The sequence below is a fragment of the Canis aureus genome, chromosome 7, assembly GCF_053574225.1.
Source record: "Canis aureus isolate CA01 chromosome 7, VMU_Caureus_v.1.0, whole genome shotgun sequence".
Classification (NCBI taxonomy): Eukaryota; Metazoa; Chordata; class Mammalia; order Carnivora; family Canidae; genus Canis; species Canis aureus.
In genome coordinates, this window is record NC_135617.1 from 59,987,313 (window position 1) to 60,012,417 (window position 25,105).

The 25,105-nt window shown below is 46.8% G+C and overlaps 1 protein-coding gene across 3 annotated transcripts; it reads right to left on the minus strand.

Moving 5' to 3' along the window:
* Nucleotides 1-628: 628 nt before the first annotated feature.
* On the minus strand, nt 629-4,216 carry MYMX (myomixer, myoblast fusion factor). 3 transcript variants are annotated; one of them, XM_077903862.1, is made up of 2 exons: nt 3,400-4,216; nt 629-1,434 (listed from the first exon to the last, which is right to left on the minus strand). In XM_077903862.1, the coding sequence occupies exon 2, from the start codon at nt 1,378-1,380 to the stop codon at nt 1,126-1,128; it is 255 nt and encodes an 84-aa protein (XP_077759988.1). In that variant the 5' UTR covers nt 1,381-1,434; nt 3,400-4,216; the 3' UTR covers nt 629-1,125. The 3 variants fall into 3 exon arrangements, with proteins under 3 accessions (XP_077759988.1, XP_077759989.1, XP_077759990.1); XM_077903863.1 differs by lacking the exon at nt 3,400-4,216 and adding an exon at nt 1,890-2,195; XM_077903864.1 differs by lacking the exon at nt 3,400-4,216 and adding an exon at nt 1,769-1,855.
* Between the last annotated feature and the right edge of the window lie 20,889 nt (nt 4,217-25,105).

Below are 25,105 nucleotides of genomic sequence, written 5' to 3' on the forward strand. Positions count from 1 at the left end.
GCATTTCTGCATTGCTCCCCAGGCTGGCGGCCCGCAGGGTCCCTTAGCAAGCCAACCTCCTTCTTCCCACACCACGGGGTGAGAAGAGTTCCAGCCTGGCTCTAGGGCGTGTTTCCCCCTACCTTGAGCTAGCCAGCCCAAAAGGGACCCAAGACGACTGGGTCACAGTGGGACATACTGCCTGAAGTCACACAAGAGAAACCATCTCCAGGAGATGAGGACTGCTGGACGATGGAATAGGAAGCAGAAGGAAGGGATCCCTGGGTGGCGCAGCGGTTTGGCGCCTGCCTTTGGCCCAGGGCGCGATCCTGGAGACCCGGGATCGAGTCCCACGTCGGGCTCCCGGTGCATGGAGCCTGCTTCTCCCTCTGCCTGTGTCTCTGCCTCTCTCTCTCTCTCTGTGACTGTCATGAATAAATAAATAAAATCTTTAAAAAAAAAAAAAAAAAAAAAAAAAAAAAAAAGGAAGCAGAAGGAAGCTTCGAGTGGCTTCCCCACCCCACCCCCACCCTTATCCCCGCCCCAGCCCCAGCTCCCTCCCCCTGGTCAGGTTAGTTAGTCTGTGTCGCTCTGCTCAGGAGTGTAGGAGCTGCGTGGGTGACACGACTTTCAGTGGCATCCGGAGAACTCAAATCAACAAACGTTTATTGAGCACCTGATGCATGCCAGGTTTTGGGCCAAGACTGACTCCCTGGGAACCAAGGTCCTATTATTTTAAGTTAAATCCTGAGTCTGGAGACAGACCGTCGGGGTTAAAAATCTTGCCTTTCAGAGAAATTGTCAGTTACCCCTAGGTAAGCAGTGTCCCTCATTGGACCTCATGTCACCATTCGAGCATGGGAGAGGAGAGTCACTTCCTTGCCCCCGACTTAGACCCAGATGTGATTAGGAAAGGTGTCTTGGCAGGAATTCAGAGAGGGGTAATGATCAGTTTTCTGCTGGGTGCTGGGCATCTTCCAGGCATTCCTGCTGGGAGTGGGGAGGCATTCCCAGTCAGACCCTTGTACTGGGTCCCCCACCGTGTTTTCTGCACAGGGGACAGGCTGCGCTCAGTGATGGTGCCAGGACTGTCTTACTCCAAAAGAAAGGCTTTTGATGATACTGCCAGTAGCAGGAATCGTAGCCTCATTTGGGGGGAGCTAGCCTCTCCTTCCTCTCCTGGCCAGCCACTCTGGAGGCCTCCTCGGCGTCCGGCGGATGTCTCTGGCTGAGGATGAACAACAGACAGCCCAGCAAAGCCTCTCGAACCTCCTGCGAGCCTAGGCGGCGGGCCAGTCCACGCAGCAGGGGCAGGAGGTGCCGCCGGGCCAGGCGGGCGGCAGGCAGCAGCAGGCGAGACACCAGCGTTCGCAGCAGCAGTGGGAGCAGTGGAGCAGGCATGGCTGTGAAGGCAATCCAGGCTGTAGGCTTGCCCCTTTCCTGCTCCCTCCTCACCTGGCAAAAAAAAAAAAAAAAAGGGGATAGGCAGACTCCTCTCCACTTCAGTTTCTACACTTATGTTCCCCCCACCTCAATTCGTGGGTCATTTTTGCTTTCCAGAAGCCCTTGCTCTTGGCAAGGTAGCTGGGGCAGGAGGATTCTTATCACATGGAACCAAAGCATGAGTAGAGCTGGGCTAAGACCTACAGGTTGCCCCTCTGAGCCCCCGGGGCTCCTGGTGTTCCCTAGATCACCCCTCCTTTAGCCAGTCCCCCCCACCCCCCCCACCCCCGCCACATACACTTCATGCACACCCTCAATCTCCTTGGCAGTCCCCAACTCTTCTCACCCCAGCAGAAGTTCTTCCCCAGGCAATCGTAAGTTTTCTTCTGAGGCCCCTTGGTCCACCCTGACCCGATACTTCCGACCCTCCCAATCCCCCACACCCACCCATCAGCAGCAGCTCTCACCAGTTGGAACTGTTGCTCAGAATCAATCTCTGGAGGAATTTGCCTACAAGGGCACAGCCTCCCCAGACACTCCACCACTGCCCCACTAAGCCCAGCCCCGCCCTAGGACAGCTTGCCTGGGTGGAGGGAGCGATGAAGAGGCAGCTGTGTTCTGGCACCTGGTGCATTGAGGGGAGGGGGCAGCTGGGCTGGAAGAGGTGGGAGGAACATATGCAGGAATTGTCCCTGCTGGGTGTAGACCTCAGAGTTGGAACCCAGACTGAGCTTTCTTTTTTTTTTTTTTTTTTTTTTTTTTTATGATAGTCACAGAGAGAGAGAGAGAGGCAGAGACATAGGCAGAGGGAGAAGCAGGCTCCAAGCACCAGGAGCCCGACGTGGGATTCGATCCCGGTCTCCAGGATCACGCCCTGGGCCAAAGGCAGGCGCCAAACCTCTGCGCCACCCAGGGATCCCCCAGACTGCGCTTTCTAATAGTGGGACCTTAGGCACATTGATCCTACGGGTCTCCAGTCCTATCCTCTGTTAGCTCAGTAACTGGGAGTAACTGGGAGGGATAACTGGAATGGAATGATGTGAGACCCCCACTTGCTGGAACCTCAGCAGCAGGAAGGCTGCAGCCTAGACACACCACGCACACCAGCAGAGAGTGGCCCACTCGGGAAGAATAGGATCTGGGCAAGCACTGGTGGGCCGTCTCCCAGGGACAGAGGAGAGGGGTCACAGTCCATCTGACACCTGGGCCCAGTTGGACACAGCTGGGTGGCACTCCCACTCAGGGCAGGAAGAGAGATAGCCACTTTAGGACCATCTTTACCCACCTTTGCCCCAAGATTAAATGAAGTTCCACAGGGGTGCCTGGGTGGCCTGGTCCATTACATGCCTGGCTTCTGCCTTCCACTCAGGTCATGATCCCAGGGTCCTGGAATCTCGCCGGCATGGGGCTCCCTGCTACCCTGGGAGTCTGTTTCTCCCTCTCCCTCTGCCACTTCCTCCCCCATTCTTGCTCTCTTTCTCAAATAAATAAATAATCTTTAAAAATAAGTAAATAAATGAAGTTCCATGAGATAGCCTGACAAAGGGACAGCCTGGGTTTGTTTTGTTTTTAAATGCCTCATCCTCCTACTTCCTAAAATGGGGCTACTTTTTGTCTTCCGGGACTCAGAAGAGATAAGGGCCATGAAAGTATCTTGTAAACTCCAGGGCCTCTAGAATATCATCTGTCCTCATTCCCCCGCCCCCCCAGCCTCCCTTGGTACCATCACCATTTCTAAAACCATCAAAGACCTTGAAGAAAGGAAATGTAAATATCAAAAAGGCCTGTCCCACTTCTGCCTGGAGGAAGCAGAGGAGAGGAGCTAGAGCACAGATTTATAGACATAGTCTTCGTCTTTTTCCGGGTACTTCCAGAGGAGATGTGTTGGCTGTGGGCCATCCCTGGGCCATGGACAGAACCCATAATGAGTCCACACAGGTGCCAATCCTGTGAATTTATGATCTTACTAGTTCTTACCTCCACTCTGCAGGAGAGCCGTTATTATAACCATTGTAAAGATGAGGAAACCAAGGTTCAGAGTGGTTAACTTCCCCAGAGTCATACAGCAGATAAATGGTCTGATCTTCCCCCAGACCTGTCCCCTCCCTCGGGCCTTCCCATCTCTGTAAGTGGCAACTGCCACTTTCTAGTTCCTCTGGCCAAAATCTTAGACGTTCTCTTGACTTCTCTCTTCCCATCACAGTTCACTACCCATATTAGTAAATGCCAGTAGCCCTACTTTCAACATATTCAGAATCTCACCACCTCACTGATGTCGCCATGACTACCCTTGTGTGAGCATTCATCATCTCTCACCTGAATTATTGTAGTAGCCTGCTAACTAGTGTCCTGTTTCTGTTTTCCACAGTGACCAGAATGATCTTTATAAAACATGAATCAGATCCTGTCTTCTTTCTGTACAAACTGCCCAGTGGCTCCCATCTCACTCAGAATTAAAGCTAAAGGCTTTCATTGTGATCTACAAGGCCTTGGGTGGTCTGATCTTCCCTAGCCTATTGACTCAACTTCTCTCCTTGTCTGCCATTCTGCTCTAGCCACACCGGCTTCCTTGCTTATCCTTAACTATGCCAGACATATTTTATGCCTCAGGGCCTTTGCACCTACTGTTGCTCCTTCACATAAGGCTCTTTCTCCAGGTATCCACCTGGCTCTCTCTCTCACCTCCTTCAAGTCTTTGCTCCTATGTTACCTATCCATCCTATTTAAAAGTACACTCCTCCAGGGGATTCCTGGGTGGCTCAGAGGTTTAGCACCTGCCTTTGGCCCAAGGCGTGATCCTGGAGTCCCAGGATTGAGTCCCACATTGGGCTCCCGGCACGGAGCCTGCTTCTCCCTCTGCCTGTGTCTCTGCCTCTCTCTCTCTCTGTGTCTCTCATGAATAGGTAAATAAAATTAAAAAAAAAAAAAAGTACACTCCTCCATCTTCTCTCTATCTAACCTTTGTTTTACTTGTCTCCACAGCAAATCATTATCTGACATGCTATATAATTTATTTTACTTCCTTGTTGATTATCGGCCACCCCTCCAAGAATGGAGGGACTAAACTCTATTTTGTCTGCTGCTGTGTCCTCAGTGCTTGGCAATAAACAATGCAAGTATAAATCAATAGAGGTTCTGTGCTGGGACCCAAACTCAGGTCTGCTTGTCCAGACCCTTGTGCTGCAGAGCCCCAGAGCTCCATTGATCTGAATATACACCCCAGTTGCCATGAACAACTGGAGAGAGCCTTTTGGAGAGGGGGAACTGATCCCATGAACCCAAGGGAGAAGAAATCAGACCTCAATGGTTCCCTCTGGGACCCTCTGAAATGCGTAGTTTTAGGGTACCCTGTAGTCTCAACCAAGCACTGGCCCACATAAACTACTGCTGTGACCTCAAGTAAGTCACACGGCTCTCCAATCTCAGTTTCCACAGCTGCAAGATCCTTGGACCCTGGACCTGGAGCCAGACACCTGCCCCCATCCTCCATCCCCATCCCCCATCCCCTCTCACCATTCACCACTGAGCAGAGTGAGGGTTTCCAGAGCAAGCAAGGGAAACAGGCTGTTGTAACAATGGGAAACCCCAGAAGGGGGGTGAGAAGGGAGGTGAAGAGGGGAAGCAGTTGCCAGAAGGACCTGGGTCTAGTCATAGTTTACTCTCTACTCCCTTTATCCACTCTGATATTAACTTCCCTGTCCACCTCCTTCCCACTTTCACCTGGATTAATCCTTCCCTACACCCATCAGCCTGCCCCATTTTATCCAAGGTAGAAAACCAAGGGCTCTGCTAAGGATTTCCTCAGCCTTTCCTGGAAAGATTACCATCCTCTCTGGCAAAAGGGCTACACGGAACAATTCCTTCTAGTTCCTGATTTAGCCTGTGTAATGGATCCTGCCTGTACCACCACCCTGACCTCTACCCTTCACCCTCTGCTGCTGGGGATAGGCCAGCAACTTTGAGGAAATTGGCTAAACCTCCTGTTCCTTAAAGTTAATTAAAAAAAAAAAAAAAAGGGATCTGAGTGCCAATTTGTGAAGCTGAGGACTGTGGACTGGACAGTAAGTGAGCCCTGGAGTCCTCCTCCCTGGTCCTCTTCCCAGACTTTCAGGGCCTTCCAGAAGCATTATGGAGAGCACCACCCCTCCACCTCACCCCTGCAATAGGCATCAATTAATTGGACCATTCATGTCAACAACAAGCACTGAAGTGCAAGCAACTGTATGCCAGGCCTGTGCAAGGCAGTGGGACACAGGACAGACACACTCAGCAGATAAGGTGATAGACAGGCAGCCGGTAGACCAAGGATGAGGGTGGGGTGAGAGTTGCAATATAGCTGAAGGTTTCTGTTGTTGTTGTTTTTTATTTTTTTAAAAGATTTTATTTATTTATTCATGAGAGACACAGAGGGAGAGAGAGAGGCAGGGACACAGGCAGAATGAGAAGCAGGCTTCATGAGGGGAGCCTGACATGGGACTCCAGGATCATGCCCTGGGCCAAAGGCAAGCACTCCTGAGCCACCCAGGCGTCCCTGTTTTGTTTGTTTGTTTGTTTGTTTGTTTGTTTGTTTTTAAAGTAATCTCTACAGGGCAGCCCCAGTGGTTCAGCGGTTTAGCGCTGCCTTCAGCCCAGGGTGTGATCCTGGGGACCCAGAATCGAGTCCCGCGTCAGGCTCCCTGCATGGAGCCTGCTTCTCCCTCTACCCGTGTCTCTGCCTCTGTGTGTGTGTGTGTCTCTCATGAATAAATAAATAAAATCTTCAAAAAAAAAAAAAAATGAAGTGATCTCTACCCAATGTGGGGCTTAAATTCACAACCCCAAGATTAAGAGTCACATGCTTTACTGACTGAGCCAGCCAGACACCCCGTATAGTTAAGGAGTTCTGGTGGGACCATGGAGCACTGGGCCTCCTGCTCCTCCTACCGCTTTCTGCTCCCCATCGAGGCAGCCACAGCACTCTACTGCATGGCCTCCTCTGCCATGAGCTGCACAGACAGGTGAAGAATGGATTCACATGCTGGCTGCTCTGGGACTCTCTGTTAGGGCTGCTAGGGATGCCTGAGAAGCCTTTTTTTTTTTTTTTTTTAAGATTTTATTTATTTATTTATTTATTTATTTATTTATTTATAAGATTTTATTTATTTATTCATGAGAGATACAGAAAGAGAGGCAGAGACACAGGCAGAGGGAGGAGAAGCAGGCTCCATGCAAGGAGCCTGATGTGTGTGGGACTCGATCCTGGGAATCTGGGATCCCGTCCTGAGCCAAAGGGAGACCCTCAATTGCAGAGCCACCCAGGCATCCCTAAAACATTTTATTTATGAGAGAGAGAGAGAGCATGAGCTGGAGAGAAGAGGAGAGAGAGAGGGAGAAGAAGACTGCCTCCTGGGCAGGAAGCCTGACCCCAACATGATGTGGGGCTCCATCTTAGGACCCTGGGACCTGACCCAAGCTGAAGGCAGTTGCTTAACCCACTGAGCCACCCAGGAGCCCCATAAGCAGACTATTCATGGAGCTGTGCTGTGTGGGGGCCCTGTTCTCTACCATGGGAATTATCATAACCCCTACCTCTGACAGGATTGAGGCATGGGAAAATACTAGGTCCAGAGCTGGCTCCCAGAAAGTGTCCAGTAAACAGAATCTCCTTCCTTTACCTCCCAACCCACCCTATGTCTGAGGTCAGCCAGATTGGCTATGCCTCAAAGGCCTGCTATGAGGCACTGATGCTCACAACCAGCCCGTGAGAGTGGATGCCAGGCTTTAGTGAAAGCTTAAAAAAATCGATGGACCCCTGAGTCCCCTTGAAGCCCCTGGGTCTGTCAGGTTTCACTGTCTTGTTGTCTCCTCTCAGGGATCAGCATTGGCCTGGAGCCCTTCCCATTTGTGGGAAGTTGAAGCCAATGCTGACTCCCAAACAAAGGCTGGAGAGGCCTCATCCAGGGCAGGGGTGCTGCAGACGCAGGTGCTGAGGGGCAGGTGTGGAGGCCAGTCAGGTGTAGGAAGTGTTGGCAGGGAAGGGCAGACTACTGGCCTGGAATTGGGAGTTCGTTCATCCCTGTTACCTATCACACCTCCTCTTGGCTGGTGACAATAGTCACTCAACTATCTGAGTGGAGCTGTTGTGAGTTGCTGACTGACACCTGGTTGTGGTGACAACTCAGAGAATGTTTTAGGAACTTGTAGCTCCTCCAGAGTAAGAGATCATGCCCTTGGGAGGGATAGTCTTATACCCAAGACCACCATTCCTCTGCCCACCAATTCCAGGCAATGATAGGCCCATGAACAGGGAACTGGGTAAGAGAACACATACTAGATATGCTTACTAAGCATGAAGAAATGGGTCAGGGAGTTGGGTGTTGCCTGAAGAGTAACTAGAGCTGACAAGTGGGGCCCTACCCTATCTGCAAGAACAGTTGCTGGGGCCAGTGAGAAGAAGGCCCAGAGAGAGGAGTCTATACAGAATGCAGCCCATTGTCCCCACTGAAACAACTGTCACTCTCCCCAGAGTCAGCTGATGGGACCTGAAGTGGGAGGTGGGAGCTCCACCCACTCTGGGGAGGCCTTACCAGGAAAGTCAGCTGTTGGGCCAGGACAGCTGCTCCCTGGACGGTGGGAAGGAGGGGTGTGGACCAGAAGGCAGGAGGAGGAGGTGAGGAAGGACATGCCTGGCATATCTGATGGGGGGAGGGAGAGCAGCAAAACCCACAAACCCTAGGAAAAAATCTAACAAGGATTGAGCAAGACCCGAGTGGTGAAAGCAAACAAAATGTTTACAGTGGGACCAAAAAGAAGACCTACATATATGGATTAAAGTACCAAGGTAATAATCGTCAGGAAAGTATCATGTTATACAAATGTTAGTTCTCCCCCAAATTAATCTGGAAATTCGATGTGATTCCAATGAAGACCCCAACAGTGTTGATTTCTTCCTTCTCTGGAATTGAGTAAGCTGATCAAAAAATGTATATGGAAGAAAAAAGGACCAAGAATAGCCAAGTCAATCTGAGAAGAAAAAGAAGAGATGGTACCAATGTGGCCAATCTGATAATATGAGAATTACAACGATGTGGCAAAATGCAAAAATAGACACAGTGACTAAGGAACAGAATAGAGAATTTATTTTTTGTTTTTGGTCCTCCCCCCCCCCCCCAGAAGAGAGAATTTAGGAATAGATTCAGGAATATATAGGGCAGAGAGAGAATTTCTGATCAAAAGAGAAGGGACAGGATCAGAATACAGGGTCAGAAAGGGGGCTGGGACAGTTGGTCATCTATGAAGGGGAAAGGAAGGTTTTGGGGGTTTTTTTGGAAGGTAATTTTTGATCATCTGGAGCATCAGCTATAAAAGTATGGGGCACCAGGCTGGCTCAGTAGGTAACACATGCACCTTTTTTTTTTTTTTAAATACTTTATTTATTCATGAGAGATACACAGAGAGAGGCAGAGACACAGACAGAGGGAGAAGCAGGCTCCATTCAGGGAGCCTGATGTGGGACTCGATCCCCGGTCTCCAGGATCACGCCCTGGGCTGAAGGCAGGTGCCCAACCACTGAGCCACCCAGGTGTCCCTTGTTATGGCCATTTTCAAAATTACACAAAAGTAGAGATAATGGTATAACAAACCCCTATGTATCAATCACCCACCTTCAGTGATAATTCAAAAACTTTTCATCAACAAAAGATATTATAAACAAAATGAAAAGGCAGTCCATCACAGACTGGAGAAGACTTTCTGCATAACTGAAAAAGATTTAGTATAAATCATAAATAAAGAGACTTTTTAAAGGTTTTATTTATTTATTTATTTGTTTGTTTGTTTGTTTGTTTATTTGAGAGACCACAGGCAGGAGGGGCAGAGGGAGAGGGAGAGAATCCCAAGCAGATCCTGCACCAAGCATGGAACCCAACATGGGGCTCAATCCCACAGCCCTGAGACCATGACCTGAGCCGAAACCAAGAGTTGGATGCCCAACTGACTGTACCACCCAGGAGCTCCAACGGATTTTCAATGTAGACAAAACAGCCTTCTATTAGAAGATGCCATCTAGGACTTTCAGAACTGGAGAGACGAGGTCCGTGCCTGGTTTCAAAGCTTCAAAGGACAGGTTGACTCCCTTGTTAGTGGCTAATGCAATTGATGACTTTAGGATGAAGCCAATGCTTATTCTATTCTAAATAAATAAATAAATTCTTATTCTATTCTAAATATTCTAAGACCCTTCAGAATTCTGCTGCCTCTGCTCTATAAATGGAACAAAGCCTGGATGACAACACATCGGTTTGAAACACAGTTGAATATTTTGAATACTGTAAGCCCACTGTTGAGACCTACTGCTCAGGAAAAAAGATTCCTTTCAAAATAGTACTGCTCATTGCTGATGAGCCTGCTCACCCAGGTTAATGTTTTCATGCTTGTTAACACAACATCCACTCTACAGCCCCTGGATCAAGGAGTCATTTCAATGTTCAAGTCTTGGTATTTAAGAAGTACATTTCATAAGGCTATAGCTGCCATGGATAGTGATTCCTCTCATGGATCTGGGCAAAGTAAGTTGAAAATCTCTGATAAGCAGTCACCATTCTACTTTTTTTTTTCTTTTTTAATTTCCTTAAGTAATCTCTGTACCCAACATGGGGTTTGAACTTACAACTCTGAGATCAAAAGTCACATGTCCTACTGACTGAGCCAGCCAGGTGCCCCCTGGATTCACCCTTCTAGATGCCATTAAGAACATTTGTGATGCATGGGAGGAGGTCACATATCAACATTAATGGGTGCTTGCTTCAACAGCACTTGTACTAAAATTGGAACAATACAGAGGTTAGCACGTAAAGACATGCAAGAAGGACATGCAAATTCATGAAGAAAAAAATAAAACATTAAGAGGAGTTTGGAAGAATTTGATTTTAACCCTCATGGAGGACTTTGAGGGGTTCAAGATTTCAATGGAGGAAGTGACTGCAGATGGGGTGGAATTAGTAAGAGAACTAGAATCAGGAATGGAGACTGGGGACACCCAGTGTGGGTGGCTCAGCAGTTTAGCGCCTGCCTTTAGCGTCTGCCTTCAGCCCAGGGTGTGATCCTGGGGTCCTGGGATAGAGTCCTGGATTAGGCTCCCTACGTGGATCCTGCTTCTCCCTCTGCCTCTGTCTCTGCCTCTCTCTCTCTGTGTCTCCCATGAGTAAATAAATACAATCTTTAAAAAAAAGAAAATTTTAAAAAAAGATTTAGAATATTCCATAAACATAGTTGGGAAAGCAGCAGGTGTGAGAGGACAGACTCCAATTTTGAAAGAATTTCTGCTGTGGGTAAAATGCTATCATACAGCATTGCATGCTGCAGAGAAATCATTTGTGAAAGGAAGAGTCACTCAGTGTGGCAAACTTTACCGTTATTTTTTAAGAAACTGCCACAGAGGCGCCTGTGTGGCTCAGTCGGTTAAGCATCTGACTTTGGCTCAGGTTGCGATCTGGGGTGGGGGAGGGGTCCCTGGGAGTGAACCCTGAATGGGGCTCTCTGCTCAGCGGGCAGTCTGCTTCTCCCTCTTCCTCTGCCCCTCCTCCTGCTCATGCGCGCGCTCTCTCTCTCAAGTAAATAAATAACATCTTAAAAAGAAAAGAATCTGCCACGGTCACTCCAAGCTTCAGCCACCACCACCCTGATCAGTCAGCAGCCATCAGCATGGAGGCAGGATCCTCCACCAGCAAAAAGATTACAGCTTGCTAAAATCTCAGATGATGGTTAGCATTTTTTTAGCAATATAGTAGTTTTTTAAAAAATATTTTTAAAAAATATTTTATTTATTTGAGAAAGAGAGAGTGAGCAAGAGCAGGAGTGGGGGGAGGAAGCAGACTCGACCCCAGGACCCTGAGATTATGACTCAAGCCAAAGGCAGCTGCTTAACTGACTGAGCCATGTAAGCACCCCAGCAATAAAGTAGTTTTTTAATGAAGATATGCACATTGGGGTTTTTTTTAGACATAACGCTATTGCACACTCACGAGACTATAGTATTGTGTAAACATAATTTTTTAAAAGATTTTACTTATTTATTCATGAGAGACAGAGAGAGAGAGAGAGACAGAGACACAGGCAGAGGGAGAAGCAGGCTCCATGCAGGGAGCCCGACATGGGACTCTGGGACTCGATCCAGGGTCTCCAGGATCACACCCTAGGTTGCAGGCCGCACTAAACCGCTGTGCCACCAGGGCTGCCGGATTAACGTAATTTTTATATGCACTGGGAAGCCAAAAAACTCATCTCACTCACTTTATTGCAATATGTGCTTTGCTGCACTGAACCTGCACTATCTCTAAGGTGTGCCTTTTGTTGGTCTCTCTAACCTCTTACCCCTTTTCTCTGGATCTCTCTCTCTTCACCTTTTCCTCATCTCCTTCCCTCCCTACCTCCTATCAATTTCTGGATCCCCAGCAGTAGAGACAATGAGGGCTGGCAGTTAGGGAACATGGTGCTGGGAGGCAGGCCTCTCACTTCTGGCTGTCCTTGGGGGGTGGGGGTGTCCTTCTTTCTGTGCTCTCCTTAGCTGTCTAGAAATGGTACCTTTCTCTCCTCCCTCTGTTCTCTGGCCCCCCTAGGCAGGAGTTGGCACTTTGTGCCAGGGTTAGGGCTGGCATCAGGAGTGGCAATAGGACAGGCAAAGGAGGGAGACCTGGGGAACTTACCTATGTGGAGGCGACATTGCCATGCCACCCCCATGGCAATCCAGGGGAGCACAGACTGCGCCCCGAGTCACAGACCTAGAAGGACTATCTGTGGCCACTAAACCTTTATCTCTCTTCTCCTGCCCTTTGTGAATGCAAATGCAGAGGCCCACTTCGGCTGGCCTCTTCCCTCTCTGCCCCGCCCCCATCTCTCTTTCTTTCTTTTTCTCATTCTCTCTCTTGGTGAGGAAATTCTGCAAATATGAAGGAAGGGACTGGAAACTCAGCCTAAACGTCCTTGGAAGACCTGCAATGGTGGGTTTGGGGAATAAATATTTTCAGGACTTCGAAGGTAACTCCCTGTAAGTTGTAACAGAACAGATGCTGTTAAACTCTGTGCAGCTCAGCTGAGGGGTATTTATTCTGTTTGAATCTGATAACACAAATGTTGAAGAACAGAAAATACGGGCATAGTTCTTTTCTGCATTTTAAAAATGTTTCCAAAAAAACAAAACAAAACAAAACAAAACAAAACAAAAACAAAAACATTCCATTTCCATTCTTGGGATAGTCAAATAGATATGTACACAAAAATTGACCTATAGAATGGCCGTTAGAGTTAGAATCATCCCAGGAGAGGGTGGTTGCGTGACAGATCAGTTTTATTAGAAGACGGCAGTTCTCCGGCCAAATAATACTAACATATTATATATTATTTAATAGGAATGCAGTATAGGGTGGTGGTGAAGCACATAGTTTCTGCCTGCGTTCAAGTCTCAGCTCTTCTACCTCCAATGTAGAATCTTAGGCAAATGAATCATTAACTGCTCTGTGCCTCAGTTTACCTTTGTTTGAAACAGAGCTGATTTGGATGAAAAGACCTTAATACCAGTGAGATATTAGAACTTTGTCTCATATAGGGGCGCCTGGTGGCTCCAACAGTTAAGCATCTGCCATTGGCTCAGGTCGTGATCTCAGGGTCCTGGGATCTAGCCCTGCATTGTGCTTCCTGCTCAGCTGGGGGCCCGCTTCTCCCTCTCCCTCTGCCTGCTGAGTGTGCACGAACACTCGCTCCCTCTCTAATAAATAAATAAAATCTTAAAAAAAAAAAAAAAGAAGATGCCGGGGATCCCTGGGTGGTGCAACGGTTTGGCGCCTGCCTTTGACCCAAGGCGCGATCCTGGAGACCCGGGATCGAATCCCACGTCGGGCTCCCGGTGCATGGAGCCTGCTTCTCCCTCTGCCTGTGTCTCTGCCTCTCTCTCTCTCTCTCTGTGAATATCATAAATAAATAAAAATTTTAAATAATAAATAAAAAAAATTTTTAAAAAAGATGCCTGGTATAGAAAACAAGCTCAGTGAATGGCAGCATTGTTTTTTTTTTTCAGCACTGTTTTTAATAATGTACCCACTTCTCATATTCTTTTATCACATTGCCATTTACAACGTATATGATTCACGTGGCCCTTATAATTATCCCCTTAGTGTTCTCTTCCCTAGACAGATGAGAAAACTGAGGTTCAGAGAGGGCCTCTGTCAGAGTCCGAAGAGGGAGGGCAGGAAGACGGTGGAGGTAGAGGAGTTTGCACATCAGACCCAGGAAGGTTCCAATTCCAACAGGGCCCGCTTGGCCCTCCGGGAGGTTGAAACCTTCGAAGGTTCCAGCTGGGGGGCGATGGCGTTAGCTGGGAAACCCACCCGTGGTGTCCTCGGTCCACACACGCGGTCAGTGCTCCGGCGCCTGCACTTGAAGCGCGTCAGTGAAGACAGCCCTGCCCCCAGCGTAGGGAGGGGAGGCGGAGGGGTAAACAGGAAGTTGCAATAGGGAGACACAATTGTTCTGCAGGGGAAAGTGCCAGGCACCTTCGGAGCCCAGGGGCGCGGCCGGCGCGGGGCGGGGGGGCGGGGGCGGGCCCGGGCCCGGGGGAACTGCCCAGCGCCGCCGCCTGCAGGGCGCGCGAGCCTGGAGTCGGGGCCCCAGAAGGCGTGGCAGGGGTGAGGTCGGGTGGTTGGGGGGCGGGGGAGGGTGGAATGGGGGGCGGCTTCCGAGCGGGATGGCCCGGAAAAGCCCGAGGGCGGGGGACGGTGCTCGGGGACAGGGATGGGCGGAGGGTGACAAACGGTGGTGGGAGGCCGCCGGGGAGGGCGGGGGTCAGAGTCCAGGTGAGGCCGGGCTGGTGCGCCCCAGGCCCGGCGGGGGTGGTGCTTCGGGCCGGCGGGGGCTCGGAGGCCTGGGCGGAGAACCGTGCAGGGGCGAGGCTCGGCCGTCCGCGGGCCGGTGCCGCCGGCAGGAGCGGGGCAAGCCGGATCTTTCTGGGGGGTGGGTTGATGGACCCACGTTTCTCACTAGGCGAAGGTGCTTCTGAAGACCCGGAGACCTAGGGGCTGCCGACTGCGGCAGGGCTGCGGGCTTGGGTTAAGCTTGGGCGAGGCAGGGCCGCCTGGCTGGCTCAGGGCTTGAGCATCCATCCGCCTTTGGCTCAGGGCGCGATCCCGGGCTCCTGGGATCAGACCCGCATCGGGGGTCTCTGCCTCCCTCTCTGGGTCTCTCATGAATAAATAAATAAAATCTTAAGGAAAAAAAAAAAAAGGCTTAGGCAGGGCAGGAGGAATGGGGGAGAGGCGGAGGGGGGTCCCCGGAGAGGGAAGGTCACCACGGGTAGGGATGAGCAGGAGGGCCAGTTGCTACCCACGCTGCCGTCCTGCCAGCCCATCTCCATCGCCGCCAGTTGACAGGCCTGGGGGAAGAATATGCACCAGGAAAACTCTGAGAGGCGTGAAAGCGCAGTGATAATCGGCCCCCGGAGGGACTGGGTAGATTTCTTAAGTTTCTTTCATAAATGAACACACACACACACACACACACACACACACACACACACACACGCCTTGAGAAGCAGGAAGTGGTTTATCCTGAGAAGTGGACTAACAGGTGAATGTTCGTTTTCTTCTGTGTGCGTTTCTCTATTTTCTGTGTCCTAATGAGAATACGTAATCCCGGAAGCCAGACAAAGGACTCCGTAAATGTTTTTTACACACGAGAGGAGTCTTCAGTATAGAGCCAGATGTCACCAGGAAGAATGAGGAACAAGATGGGTTTTGGGATGTGGCTCTGAGAGGGGTCAGGCGACCCGAGGAAAGCCGAGGAGTGAAGGAGGGGTGGAGTCCATGTGGCTGGCATTAAAAACCTAGTGGAAAGACAAATGACAAAGTGGAATATTGGCAGCCCCTATGGCAGGCAAAGGCAAATCTTCCTAAAATATAAAAAGCTCCTAGAATTTTATACGGAAAACCACAAAAGCCCAGTATAAAAATGGACTATGAATATAGAGAGCCGGCTCACAGAAAGTGAAATGACATGCAAGCAAATGAAGCAAGCATGGATATTTGCTCAGCTTCAACTGCAATAAGAGAAATGCAAATTACAAGCAAACTGAGAAGACATTTTTCTTCTATCAGATTAGAAATATATAAAAGTTTAACCACAGGCTGCGTTGATGAGGCTGTGGGGACGTATGTGCTCTCTTATATTGCTGGTGGCAGTGTAAATTTCCCCTGTATGGAGGGGAGTTTAATGTATAAACTGAATTACTGATGTATATACTCTTTTTTTATTTTAAACATTTTCTTTCTTTTTTCTTAAGATTTATTTATTTATTTATCATAGACAGAGAGAGAGAGAGAGAGGCAGAGACACAGGAGGAGGGAAAAGCAGGCTCCATGCCGAGAGCCTGACGCGGGACTCGATCCCAGGACTCCAGGATCGCCCACTGGGCCAAAGGCAGGCGCTAAACCGCTGAGCCACCCAGGGATCCCCTGATGTATGTACTCTTTAACTCAATACTGCACTTTTAGGGGCGCCTGGGTGGCTCAGCCACTTAAGTGTCTGCCTTTGGCTCAGTTCATAATCTCAGAGTCCTGAGATCAAGCCCCAAGTCCAGCTCTTTGCTCAGTGGAGAATTTTTTTTTTTAATTTTTTTTTCAATTTTTATTTATTTATGATAGTCACAGAGAGAGAGAGAGAGAGAGAGAGAGAGAGGCAGAGACATAGTAGGCAGAGGGAGAAGCAGGCTCCATGCACTGGGAGCCCGATGTGGGATTCGATCCCGGGTCTCCAGGATCGCGCCCTGGGCCAAAGGCAGGCGCCAAACCGCTGCGCCACCCAAGGATCCCCTCAGTGGAGAATCTACTTATCCCTCTCCCTCTGTCCCTACCTCCAGCTTGTGCTGGGCAGGTATTTTGTAAAATGTCCAAAAATGGGATTTGTCTGATGTTTTTTTTTTCTCATAATTAGACTGGAAGTTTTGGGTTTTGAAAATGAAGCCACAGAGGTAAAATGCCATTTTCATCACATCACATCAAAGGTACATTCTAGGGATCCCTGGGTGGCGCAGCGGTTTGGCGCCTGCCTTTGGCCCAGGGCACGATCCTGGAGACCCGGGATCGAATCCCACGTCGGGCTCCTGGTGCATGGAGCCTGCTTCTCCCTCTGCCTGTGTCTCTGCCTCTCTCTCCCTCTCTCTGTGTGACTATCATAAATAAATAAAAATTTAAAAAAAAATTTAAAAAAAAAACAAAAAAAAAACAAAGGTACATTCTATCAACATGATTTATTACCATTGATGTTGACCTTGATCAGCTGTGTGAAGTAGTGTTTGTCATGTTTCTCTACCATAGAGTGAGTCTTTTCTCCCACTTCTCATACTATCCTTTTTATTTTTATTTAAAAAAAATTTTTTTAAGATTTTTTAAATTTATTCATAGAGACACAGAGATAGAGAGGGGCAGAGGCACAGGCAGAGGGAGAAGCAGGCTCCATGCAGGGAGCCCGATGTGGGACTTGATCCAGGGTCCCCAGGATCAAACCCCGGGCTGCAGGCGGCACTAAACCGCTGCGCCACCGGGGCTGCCCTATTTTTATTTTTAAAATATTTTTTATTTTTATTTATTCATGAGAGACACAGAGAGGGAGAGAGAAAGAGAGAGGCAGAAACATAGGCAGAGAGAGAAGCAGGCTGCATGCAGGGAGCCCAATGTGGGACTCCATCCTGTGACTCCAGGATCAAGCCCTGGGCTGAAGGCAGGAACTCAACCGCTGAGCCACCCAGGCATCCCAAGATACAGATTTTTTTTTTAAGTTACAGATTTTTTAAGTGAAAAAAGAGTGTAGACTGATGAGTATAATATGCTACCTTTGTGCAAAGAGGATGGAGAAATAAGAATATATGTTTGTAATTGCACAGAGAAATTGTAAAAAGATGTATAAAAATTTACCGAGAGGGGCTCAGTCAGTTAAAGTATCTGACTCTTGGTCTTGGCTCAGATCATGATCTCAGGGTTGTGGGATTGAGCTCCACATCAGGCTCCACACTGGGCATGGAGCCTGCTTGGGACTCTCTCTCTCCTCTTCTGCTCTCCCTACAAATAATAAATAAATAAAATCTTTAAAAAATGGTCAAGATGGGAAATTTTATATTCTATTAAAATTATCATTTAAAAATGTAGAAAAAAAAACTTGTGTTCATTTTGCTTTATTATATTCCCCCCAGCATGTTTTCAGGATCTTGTGGCTGTTGCTGTGTGGCAGTCCACTGCTTCCAAGTGCTGCATGATAGTCCATGTTTTTTCTAGCACACTTAATTTTATATTTTAAAAGATTTTACCTATTTATTTTGAGAGAGAGAGAGAGAGAGCACAAGCAGGGGGAGCTACAGAGGGAAAGGGAGAAGTAGGCTCCCCATTGAGCAGGGAGCCCAATGTGGGGCTCTATCCCAGTACCCTGGAATCATGACCTGAGCCAAAGGCAGATGCTTAACCAACTGAGCCACCCAGGCACCCCCATTTTTTTAACTGAGAAATCACTGACATATAACATTATATTAGTTTTAGGTGTACAACATAATGATTTCATGTTTGTAGATATTATGAAATGATCACCACAATAAATCTACTTAACATCCATCACCATACATAGTTACATGGTTTTTTTCTTGTGTTGAGAATTTCTAAGAACTGGTCTTGCAGGGTATCTGGCTGGCACAGTTGGTGGAGTGTGTGACTTTTGATCTTGGGGTTCTGAGTTTGAGCCCCATGTTGGGTGTAGAGATTATTCAAAAATAAAATCTTTGGGATGCCTGGGTGGCTCAGTGGTTAAGCATCTGCCTTTGGCCCAGGTTGTGATCCCGGGATCCTGGGATCGAGTCCAACATCAGGCTCCTTGCAGGGAGCCTGCTTCTCCCTCTGCCTATGTCCCTGCCTCTCTCTGTGTGTCTCTCATGAATAAATAAATAAAATCTTTAAAAATATTTTTTAAAAATTAAATCTTTAAAAAAATATCTATTCTAGCAACTTTCAAACATACAATACAGTTTTATTAAGTATAGTTATGATGCTGTAAATTACATCCCTATATTTATTTTATAACTGAAAGTTTGTACCTTTTGACCCCCTTCATCCATTTTGCCCACCCTCACATCCCTGTGTCTGATAACCAGTAATCTGTTCTTTATATCTTTGACTTAGGTTTTTTTGCGGGTTTTTTTTTTTTTTTTTTATTCTACGTATAATTGAGATCATATAGTATTTGTCTATCTTGGTCTGACTTATTTCACTTAGCACAATGCCCTCAAAGTCTATCCATGTTGTTGCACATGACAAGATTTCTGGCACACTTTTAGACCCCACTTTCTCGGAAACTAGGGTATAAAGCTATGAGGGACCAGAGAAGTCTGGCTGAGGGTGCTCCTCTGATGTGGCCTCATCTTTGCAGAAAAATTGGAGGCTCTAGGGAGGGGGTTCTGAAGGAAATGGGCCAGCAGCTGTGGAGAATGACAGTCATCAAGATGTGAAATCTAGATTGCCACAGAGCCTCAGTCAAAATCACCCAGCATGAGCTGCGCAGGTTGCAAGCAGCATGGGCTAGTGCCCCTCCCCAGCAAAGCCCTACAACCCTGTGCTGTGAAGAGAGGAAGCCACCCACACCGAAGACCAAAGACCGTAAGAGAAGGGCAGCAAGTGTGGTTACAGATCTTCGAAGGACAGCAAGGACAAAGTGGGAGTGGTGTTCCAGGACATCAGACTGGGGGAGGAGGCAGATGAAATTGAGTTGGAATGGAGCCCACAGGGGCTGGAGAAAAGGTGAGGGGTGATGCAGATTTTGCCAGCAAAAGGAAGGACCAGCCAGGCCTGGTTGGAGCTGGGGGGCACTTCTCTTTAGATTGTGGATGTGAAGGGATGTGACATATGCATGCTTGCATATGTGGTGGATACATATGTTCATTAGATATATTTATTAAATGTATGCTAATTCATCTCACTTCTCAAATACTGGGCTGTCGCCATGTGGTAACATGCTAGGGATGTCCTTCACGTCACAATCCAGGTGAATGACACTCCCTTTAGTTGTTTAGTGCACAAACTGCAGATGGGGCTCCTTGGAATCTAAGCGTGATGATGAGTTTACCAGCTGGGGAGTTCTGACTACGGGCCAGGCATAGAGCACACTTTCCTCTCTGTGGACATCCCCTGAGAGAGCCACTGTCACCTCGGTTAAAAAAGAAAACCACAGGTCCAAAATGGAGTCACTTATGTTAAGGCCCCATATCAGCAAAACCAGACTTAATACCTATCCTAGGGACACCTGGGTGGCTCAGTGGTTGAGCATCTGCCTTTGGCTCAAGGCATGATCCCCGGGGCCTGGGATAGAGTCCTGTGTCAGGCTCCCAGTGGGGAGCCTGCTTCTCCCAGATTTCTGCCTCTCTGTGTGTGTCTCAAATAAATAAATACATATCTTTAAAAAAACAAAACAAAAAACCGAACCTAACTGCAGTTGCAACCCCTCCCAGGAATGTGACCTTTAGTCAGTCAACCTAGGATTTCCTGGACAGCGCTAGGAAATTGAAAGATAGACCCATTCCGTTTCCCTTGCCTAAAACAATACACTCTGCTAATAATTTCCTTTTCCTGCTTCCTCTCTGCCTTGACAAACCTTTCCTTTTCCATAGCTGGACGGAGCTTTTTTTTCTGTTGGCCTGGTGGGATGCTGCCCAATGCATGAACTGTTCAATAAAGCCAATTTGATCTTTTAAACTGCTGGAGTTGAATTGCTGTTGTTTAACAGATTTGGTGGCAGTTGCAGACTGCAGAAGACTTCTGATAGGCCCGGTGCCCGCGAACCCCTTTCTGAGTTCACTATCTTTCTCACCATTTCCCAGGGCTGTGGGTGAATCTCTTTTGGGAGCTAGGCTCTCTTTACCACAAGCTCCTGATCTAACTGGCTTTCCAGTCCGGGGCTTAGCAGCTTAGCTGGAGTTGGCAGATGGTTCCATCTGAAACCCGAGGCCCTCGCCCTTGGTTCAGTCTGTAGGTCCCCAGTTGTTTGGACCTCCTTGCCCCAGGTCCAGGCTGAGGTCCCCATGTCCGCCTGTGAAGTCCACACTGGTAATTGCCGGTGGTGCTGGGGGCCTTGCTGTGGGCCAATGGGCTGTGACATCTGAACGCCAGCCCTCAGTTCTGTCCTCAGGTTCTGTGCTGGGAGCTGCTGGTGACAGCTGGTCTCCATTTGCTGGGAATCAATCTACTTTCCCATTGTTTGGGTCTACTGGTTCCGCCCCTTCCCCAGTCCCTATTTCTTTGGGTATTGCTTCTGTTCATGTGCCCATGAGGTAAAGGCCAAATGCTGATGGGGATCTTGGAGGCCAAAAAGCCAGAAAAATTGATGGGCACAGGTCAGGTGCTTAAGAATTGTTAGAGCACGTGCCACCTGACCCAAAGATCCCTGTGTTAGGACAAATTGGTCACAGAACGGGTTAGGTTGACACTAAGTCACCTGCCAACCCCGAGAGAGTTTCTGTGCAATGGGGTGACACAGTGTGAAACCTCACACAACCCTCATGCCATGCACAGTGCCTCTTGCTTGGGTACAAATCTGGCTTTGAGAAACCCAAAGGCTTCACTAAAAAAAGAAACAATAAAAATAAGGAGATAAGTAATGAAGATGGGATCCTTTATTTCTAGAGAGTCAAGCGTACACCATCCAGCACACCTGCTTATTGTATGTCTAAGAACTGCAGTTCCGGAAGCTAATAACTATCTATGAAAATGGCAACATCTTAGGAAGCATGATTTGTGTCCTGAAGAACGTGGCTTTGTAACTGCCAGATTGGGGCCCCTGAAATAAGGCCAGATGGAAATGTGAGTTGTACCTCATTTACCATTTAGATCTTGCTGGACAGAAATGTGGGCTAAACTCCATTTGCGGCTAGGGCCCTACCGAACTACTCTCAGCCCTCAGGGGGAATCACAATCTAGAATTACAATGGCCATTATGAAGAATGTTCCAAACTGATAAGATCATATAAGAAGTGCATGTAAAAACAAAAGCTTCAAAACTGCAAAAATAGCTTTATGGAAAGTTTCATTGCAAAAGAGCTGATAAAAAATTTAAAAGACCCAGAAGTTTATTTATTTACTCATGTGAGACACACAGAGAGAGGCAGAGACACAAAGGGAGAAGCAGGCTGAGGGGAGCCAGATGTAGGACTGGATCCCAGGACCCCAGGATCATGATCTGAGCCAAAGACAGGTGATCAACCACTGAGCCATCCAGGTGGCCCAAGACTGTCATAATTCTTGTGGTCTCTCTCTTTTACTTGACCATTCATTCTAGATATCCTCTGTCTGAACTGTCTCTACATGACTATAGACAAAAATCCACCAAGTTAATGACCTCATAGAGAGCCACATATCAACCTTCAAAGGAGGCCGCCCTTCCCCGTGAGCCCCTCCCAGAGCTGATGGGACTCTAAGGGATTTTCTGCTGAATTGCTACATTATTCTCTTAGCCAAGGAAAACTAAAGCAAAACCAAACCACACCTTGCCAAATTCTAGTAAATATCAGAGTTATACCCTTTGCTCAGACTGGGTGTTACATGCAATTTTTAAAAAAATATTTTATTTATTTATTCATATGAGAGAGAGAGAGGCAGAGACACAGGCAGAGGGAGAAGCAGGCTCCATTCATGCAGGGAGCCTGACGTGGGACTTGATCCCGGGTCTCCAGGATCACGCCCTGGGCTGAAGGCAGCCCTAAACTGCTAAGCCACCGGGGCTGCCCTGTTACATGCAATTGATGAATCATTTGAACTTTACTTCTGAAACTAATAATACGCTGTATGTTAATTAATTGAATTTATTTTATTGAATTTAAACACAATAAAAAAATTTAAAAACCCGCTCAGAAACTTCAGATGGGATCCTGGAAAAAAACTGATGGAAGCTGGCTAATGGCTGTTTCATCTCAGCTAAATGTGCCCAGAAACAAACAAAAACATTCCAACATAAGTGAGTGGCTATGTCAGTCCTTCACATCCAAGCTACAACCTAGTTCTTTAGAAGAGGGAGTAAAGGCAACTGTCCTTAGACATGTAGGTTTTGAGGCAATTCAAAGTTCACCTATTTCTTTATTCATTTCCATACTTCCCTATTTATCTCAAGCGGCTCATAAATTATTGACGTTGAAAAACCAAAGTCCTCGTTGGAGGGATGTGCATTCTCTCCCTGGGACTTTGAGATAAAAATAATAAAAGTCCGCACCTCAGGGAGGTAATTCTTTTTATTTTCCTCCCTCTTTTTAAAATTTAATAACTGGAAGTATGTAGTCTTAATTCCCTTCACCTATTTCCCCCAAGGTAATTCTTTTTTTTTTTAATTTTAAAATTTTTAAATTAAAAAAATTTCCCCCCAAGGTAATTCTTACCAGAAGTAGAACAAAAGGGATAAAAGGCCATTTGAAATTTAGACAAATGAAAAGTCATGTGTTTTCTCTACAAATATTGGTAAAAGAATCTTTAGCCGTCTGAGCAGGTGACCTTGACTTATTCTATCTGCCAGAAAAACAGTTTGAAAAAAAAAAAAAAAAAACAGTTTGGATCCAACTGTTCTTTTAAAAACTAGTGGGTTAAAAAAAAAAAACAAAAAACATGGGATCCCTGGGTGGCGCAGCGGTTTAGCGCCTGCCTTTGGCCCAGGGCGCGATCCTGGAGACCCAGGATCGAGTCCCACATCAGGCTCCCGGTGCATGGAGCCTGCTTCTCCCTCTGCCTGTGTCTCTGCCTCTCTCTCTCTCTCTGTGACTATCATAAATAAATAAATAAATAAATAAATAAATAATTTAAAAAAAAAAAAAAAAAACAAAAAACTAGTGGGTTTTGCATTTTCATATCCATAGCATGGCTAAAAAATTTAAAACAATAAATATAAGGTCTCTGTTTATTTATTTATTTTATTTATTTATTTATTTATTTATTTTTAAGGTCTCTGTTTATATGTTTATTGTAGATGAGTGACATTTTCTACCTCTGGACGGTATTGCTAGAATTAATTTGTAAAAGACTTCTTTTTTTTTAAAAGATTTTATTTATTTATTCATGAGAGACAGAGAGAGAGGGGCAGAGACACAGGCAGAGGGAGAAGCAGGCTCCATGCAGGGACCCCGATGTGGAACTCGATCCCAGGTCCCCAGGATCACGCCCTGGGCTGAAGGCAGCGCTAAACCGCTGAGCCACCCGGGCTGCCCTGTAAAAGACTTCTATTTAAAAATAAAAAGACTTCTATTTAAGTGGTTTACAAATAAGCACTTAGTAATTAAAAATTACTAAATCTCAGAAATATAATAGAAACTAACCCAAATGCTTTTCAGGTTCACACAATCTGGGAAGATATTTGGTATTATAAGTTAAGGTTGTTGGTTTAATTAAAATAGACGTATCTTTAAAGCTATTAGCATTAAATATAATACTTTTCTCTCACCCGGGCTAACTCATCAAGTAAGGTCATGTTATCACTGTTAGAAAATTTGTCATCAAGAAGAATAGCTTGAGACAATGGTTGATTTTATCTAATGTCTCGTGAAGTTTTTGTGGGTAATCTAAATATAATTGTTAAGAAAAAATAAATTGGATAGATGTAAATAAGATTAAAAATTTTTAGGTAAACTTTTAAAATAATTTCCTCATGAGGCGCCTGGCTGGCTCAGGCGGAAGAATGTGTGACTCTTAATCTCAAAGTCTTGAGTTTGAGCCCCATGTTAGGAGTAGAGATTACTTACATAATAATAATAATAATAATAATAAAATTTCCTCAAGTCTTTTAAACATCTTTGTCTTGTTTTTAAGTAAGCTCCACACCCAACATGGGGCTGGAACTCTCGATCCTGAGAACAAGAGTGGCATGCTCTACTGACTGAGCCAGCTACGGACCCTTTCCTCAGGTATTTTTGGTAGAAATCTTAAAGCTTGCTAAGTTAAGTGATGAGTTAAGTTAAATTCATAGACTATCCAGATCATTTCCAAATAAGATAAAATACTGAAATGTTAATTACTGAACATAGGCTTATCTTCTTTTTGCTTCCTTTTGCAGAAGAACTAAAAGTAATTGCGTCTATTGGTCAACATGTTTTATACCACGTTGAGAAATTTCCTTTAAAAAAAGTGTGTTTCTAGGGGTGCCTGGGTGACACACTTGGTTGAGCATCAGATTCTTGGGTTCAGCTCCAGTTGTGATCTTGGGGTAGTGGGATTGAAACCCAAGACAGGCTCCATGCTCAGTGCAGTCTGCTTGGGACTCTCTCTGCCTTTCTCCCCTGCTTGCTCGCTCTCTTTCAAGTAAATGAATACATCTTTTAAAAATTCTTTTTAGGGCAGCCTGGGTGGCTCAGTGGTTTAGCCCCTGCCTTCGGCCCAGGGCCTGATCCTGGAGACCCAGTATCGAGTCCCACATTGGGCTCCCTGCATGGAGCCTGCTTCTCCCTCTGCCTGTCTCTGCCTCTCTCTCTCTTCCTCTGTGTCTCTCATTAATAAATAAATAAAATCTTAAAAAATAATAAAACGAGAAAAAAATTCTTTTTAAAAAGCCTGTTTCTATAACTCATAAGAAGTATTTATCAGTCTGACAATTCACAGTATGTTAATGTAGAAGACAGTTCACAATCATTTACTTATTAGGTAAGGTTCATACAGGTTAA

Bases quoted from the DNA above. Each gene is read 5' to 3' on its own strand.
- MYMX (XM_077903862.1), bottom strand. From the start codon at position 1,380: ATGCCTGCTCCACTGCTCCCACTGCTGCTGCGAACGCTGGTGTCTCGC.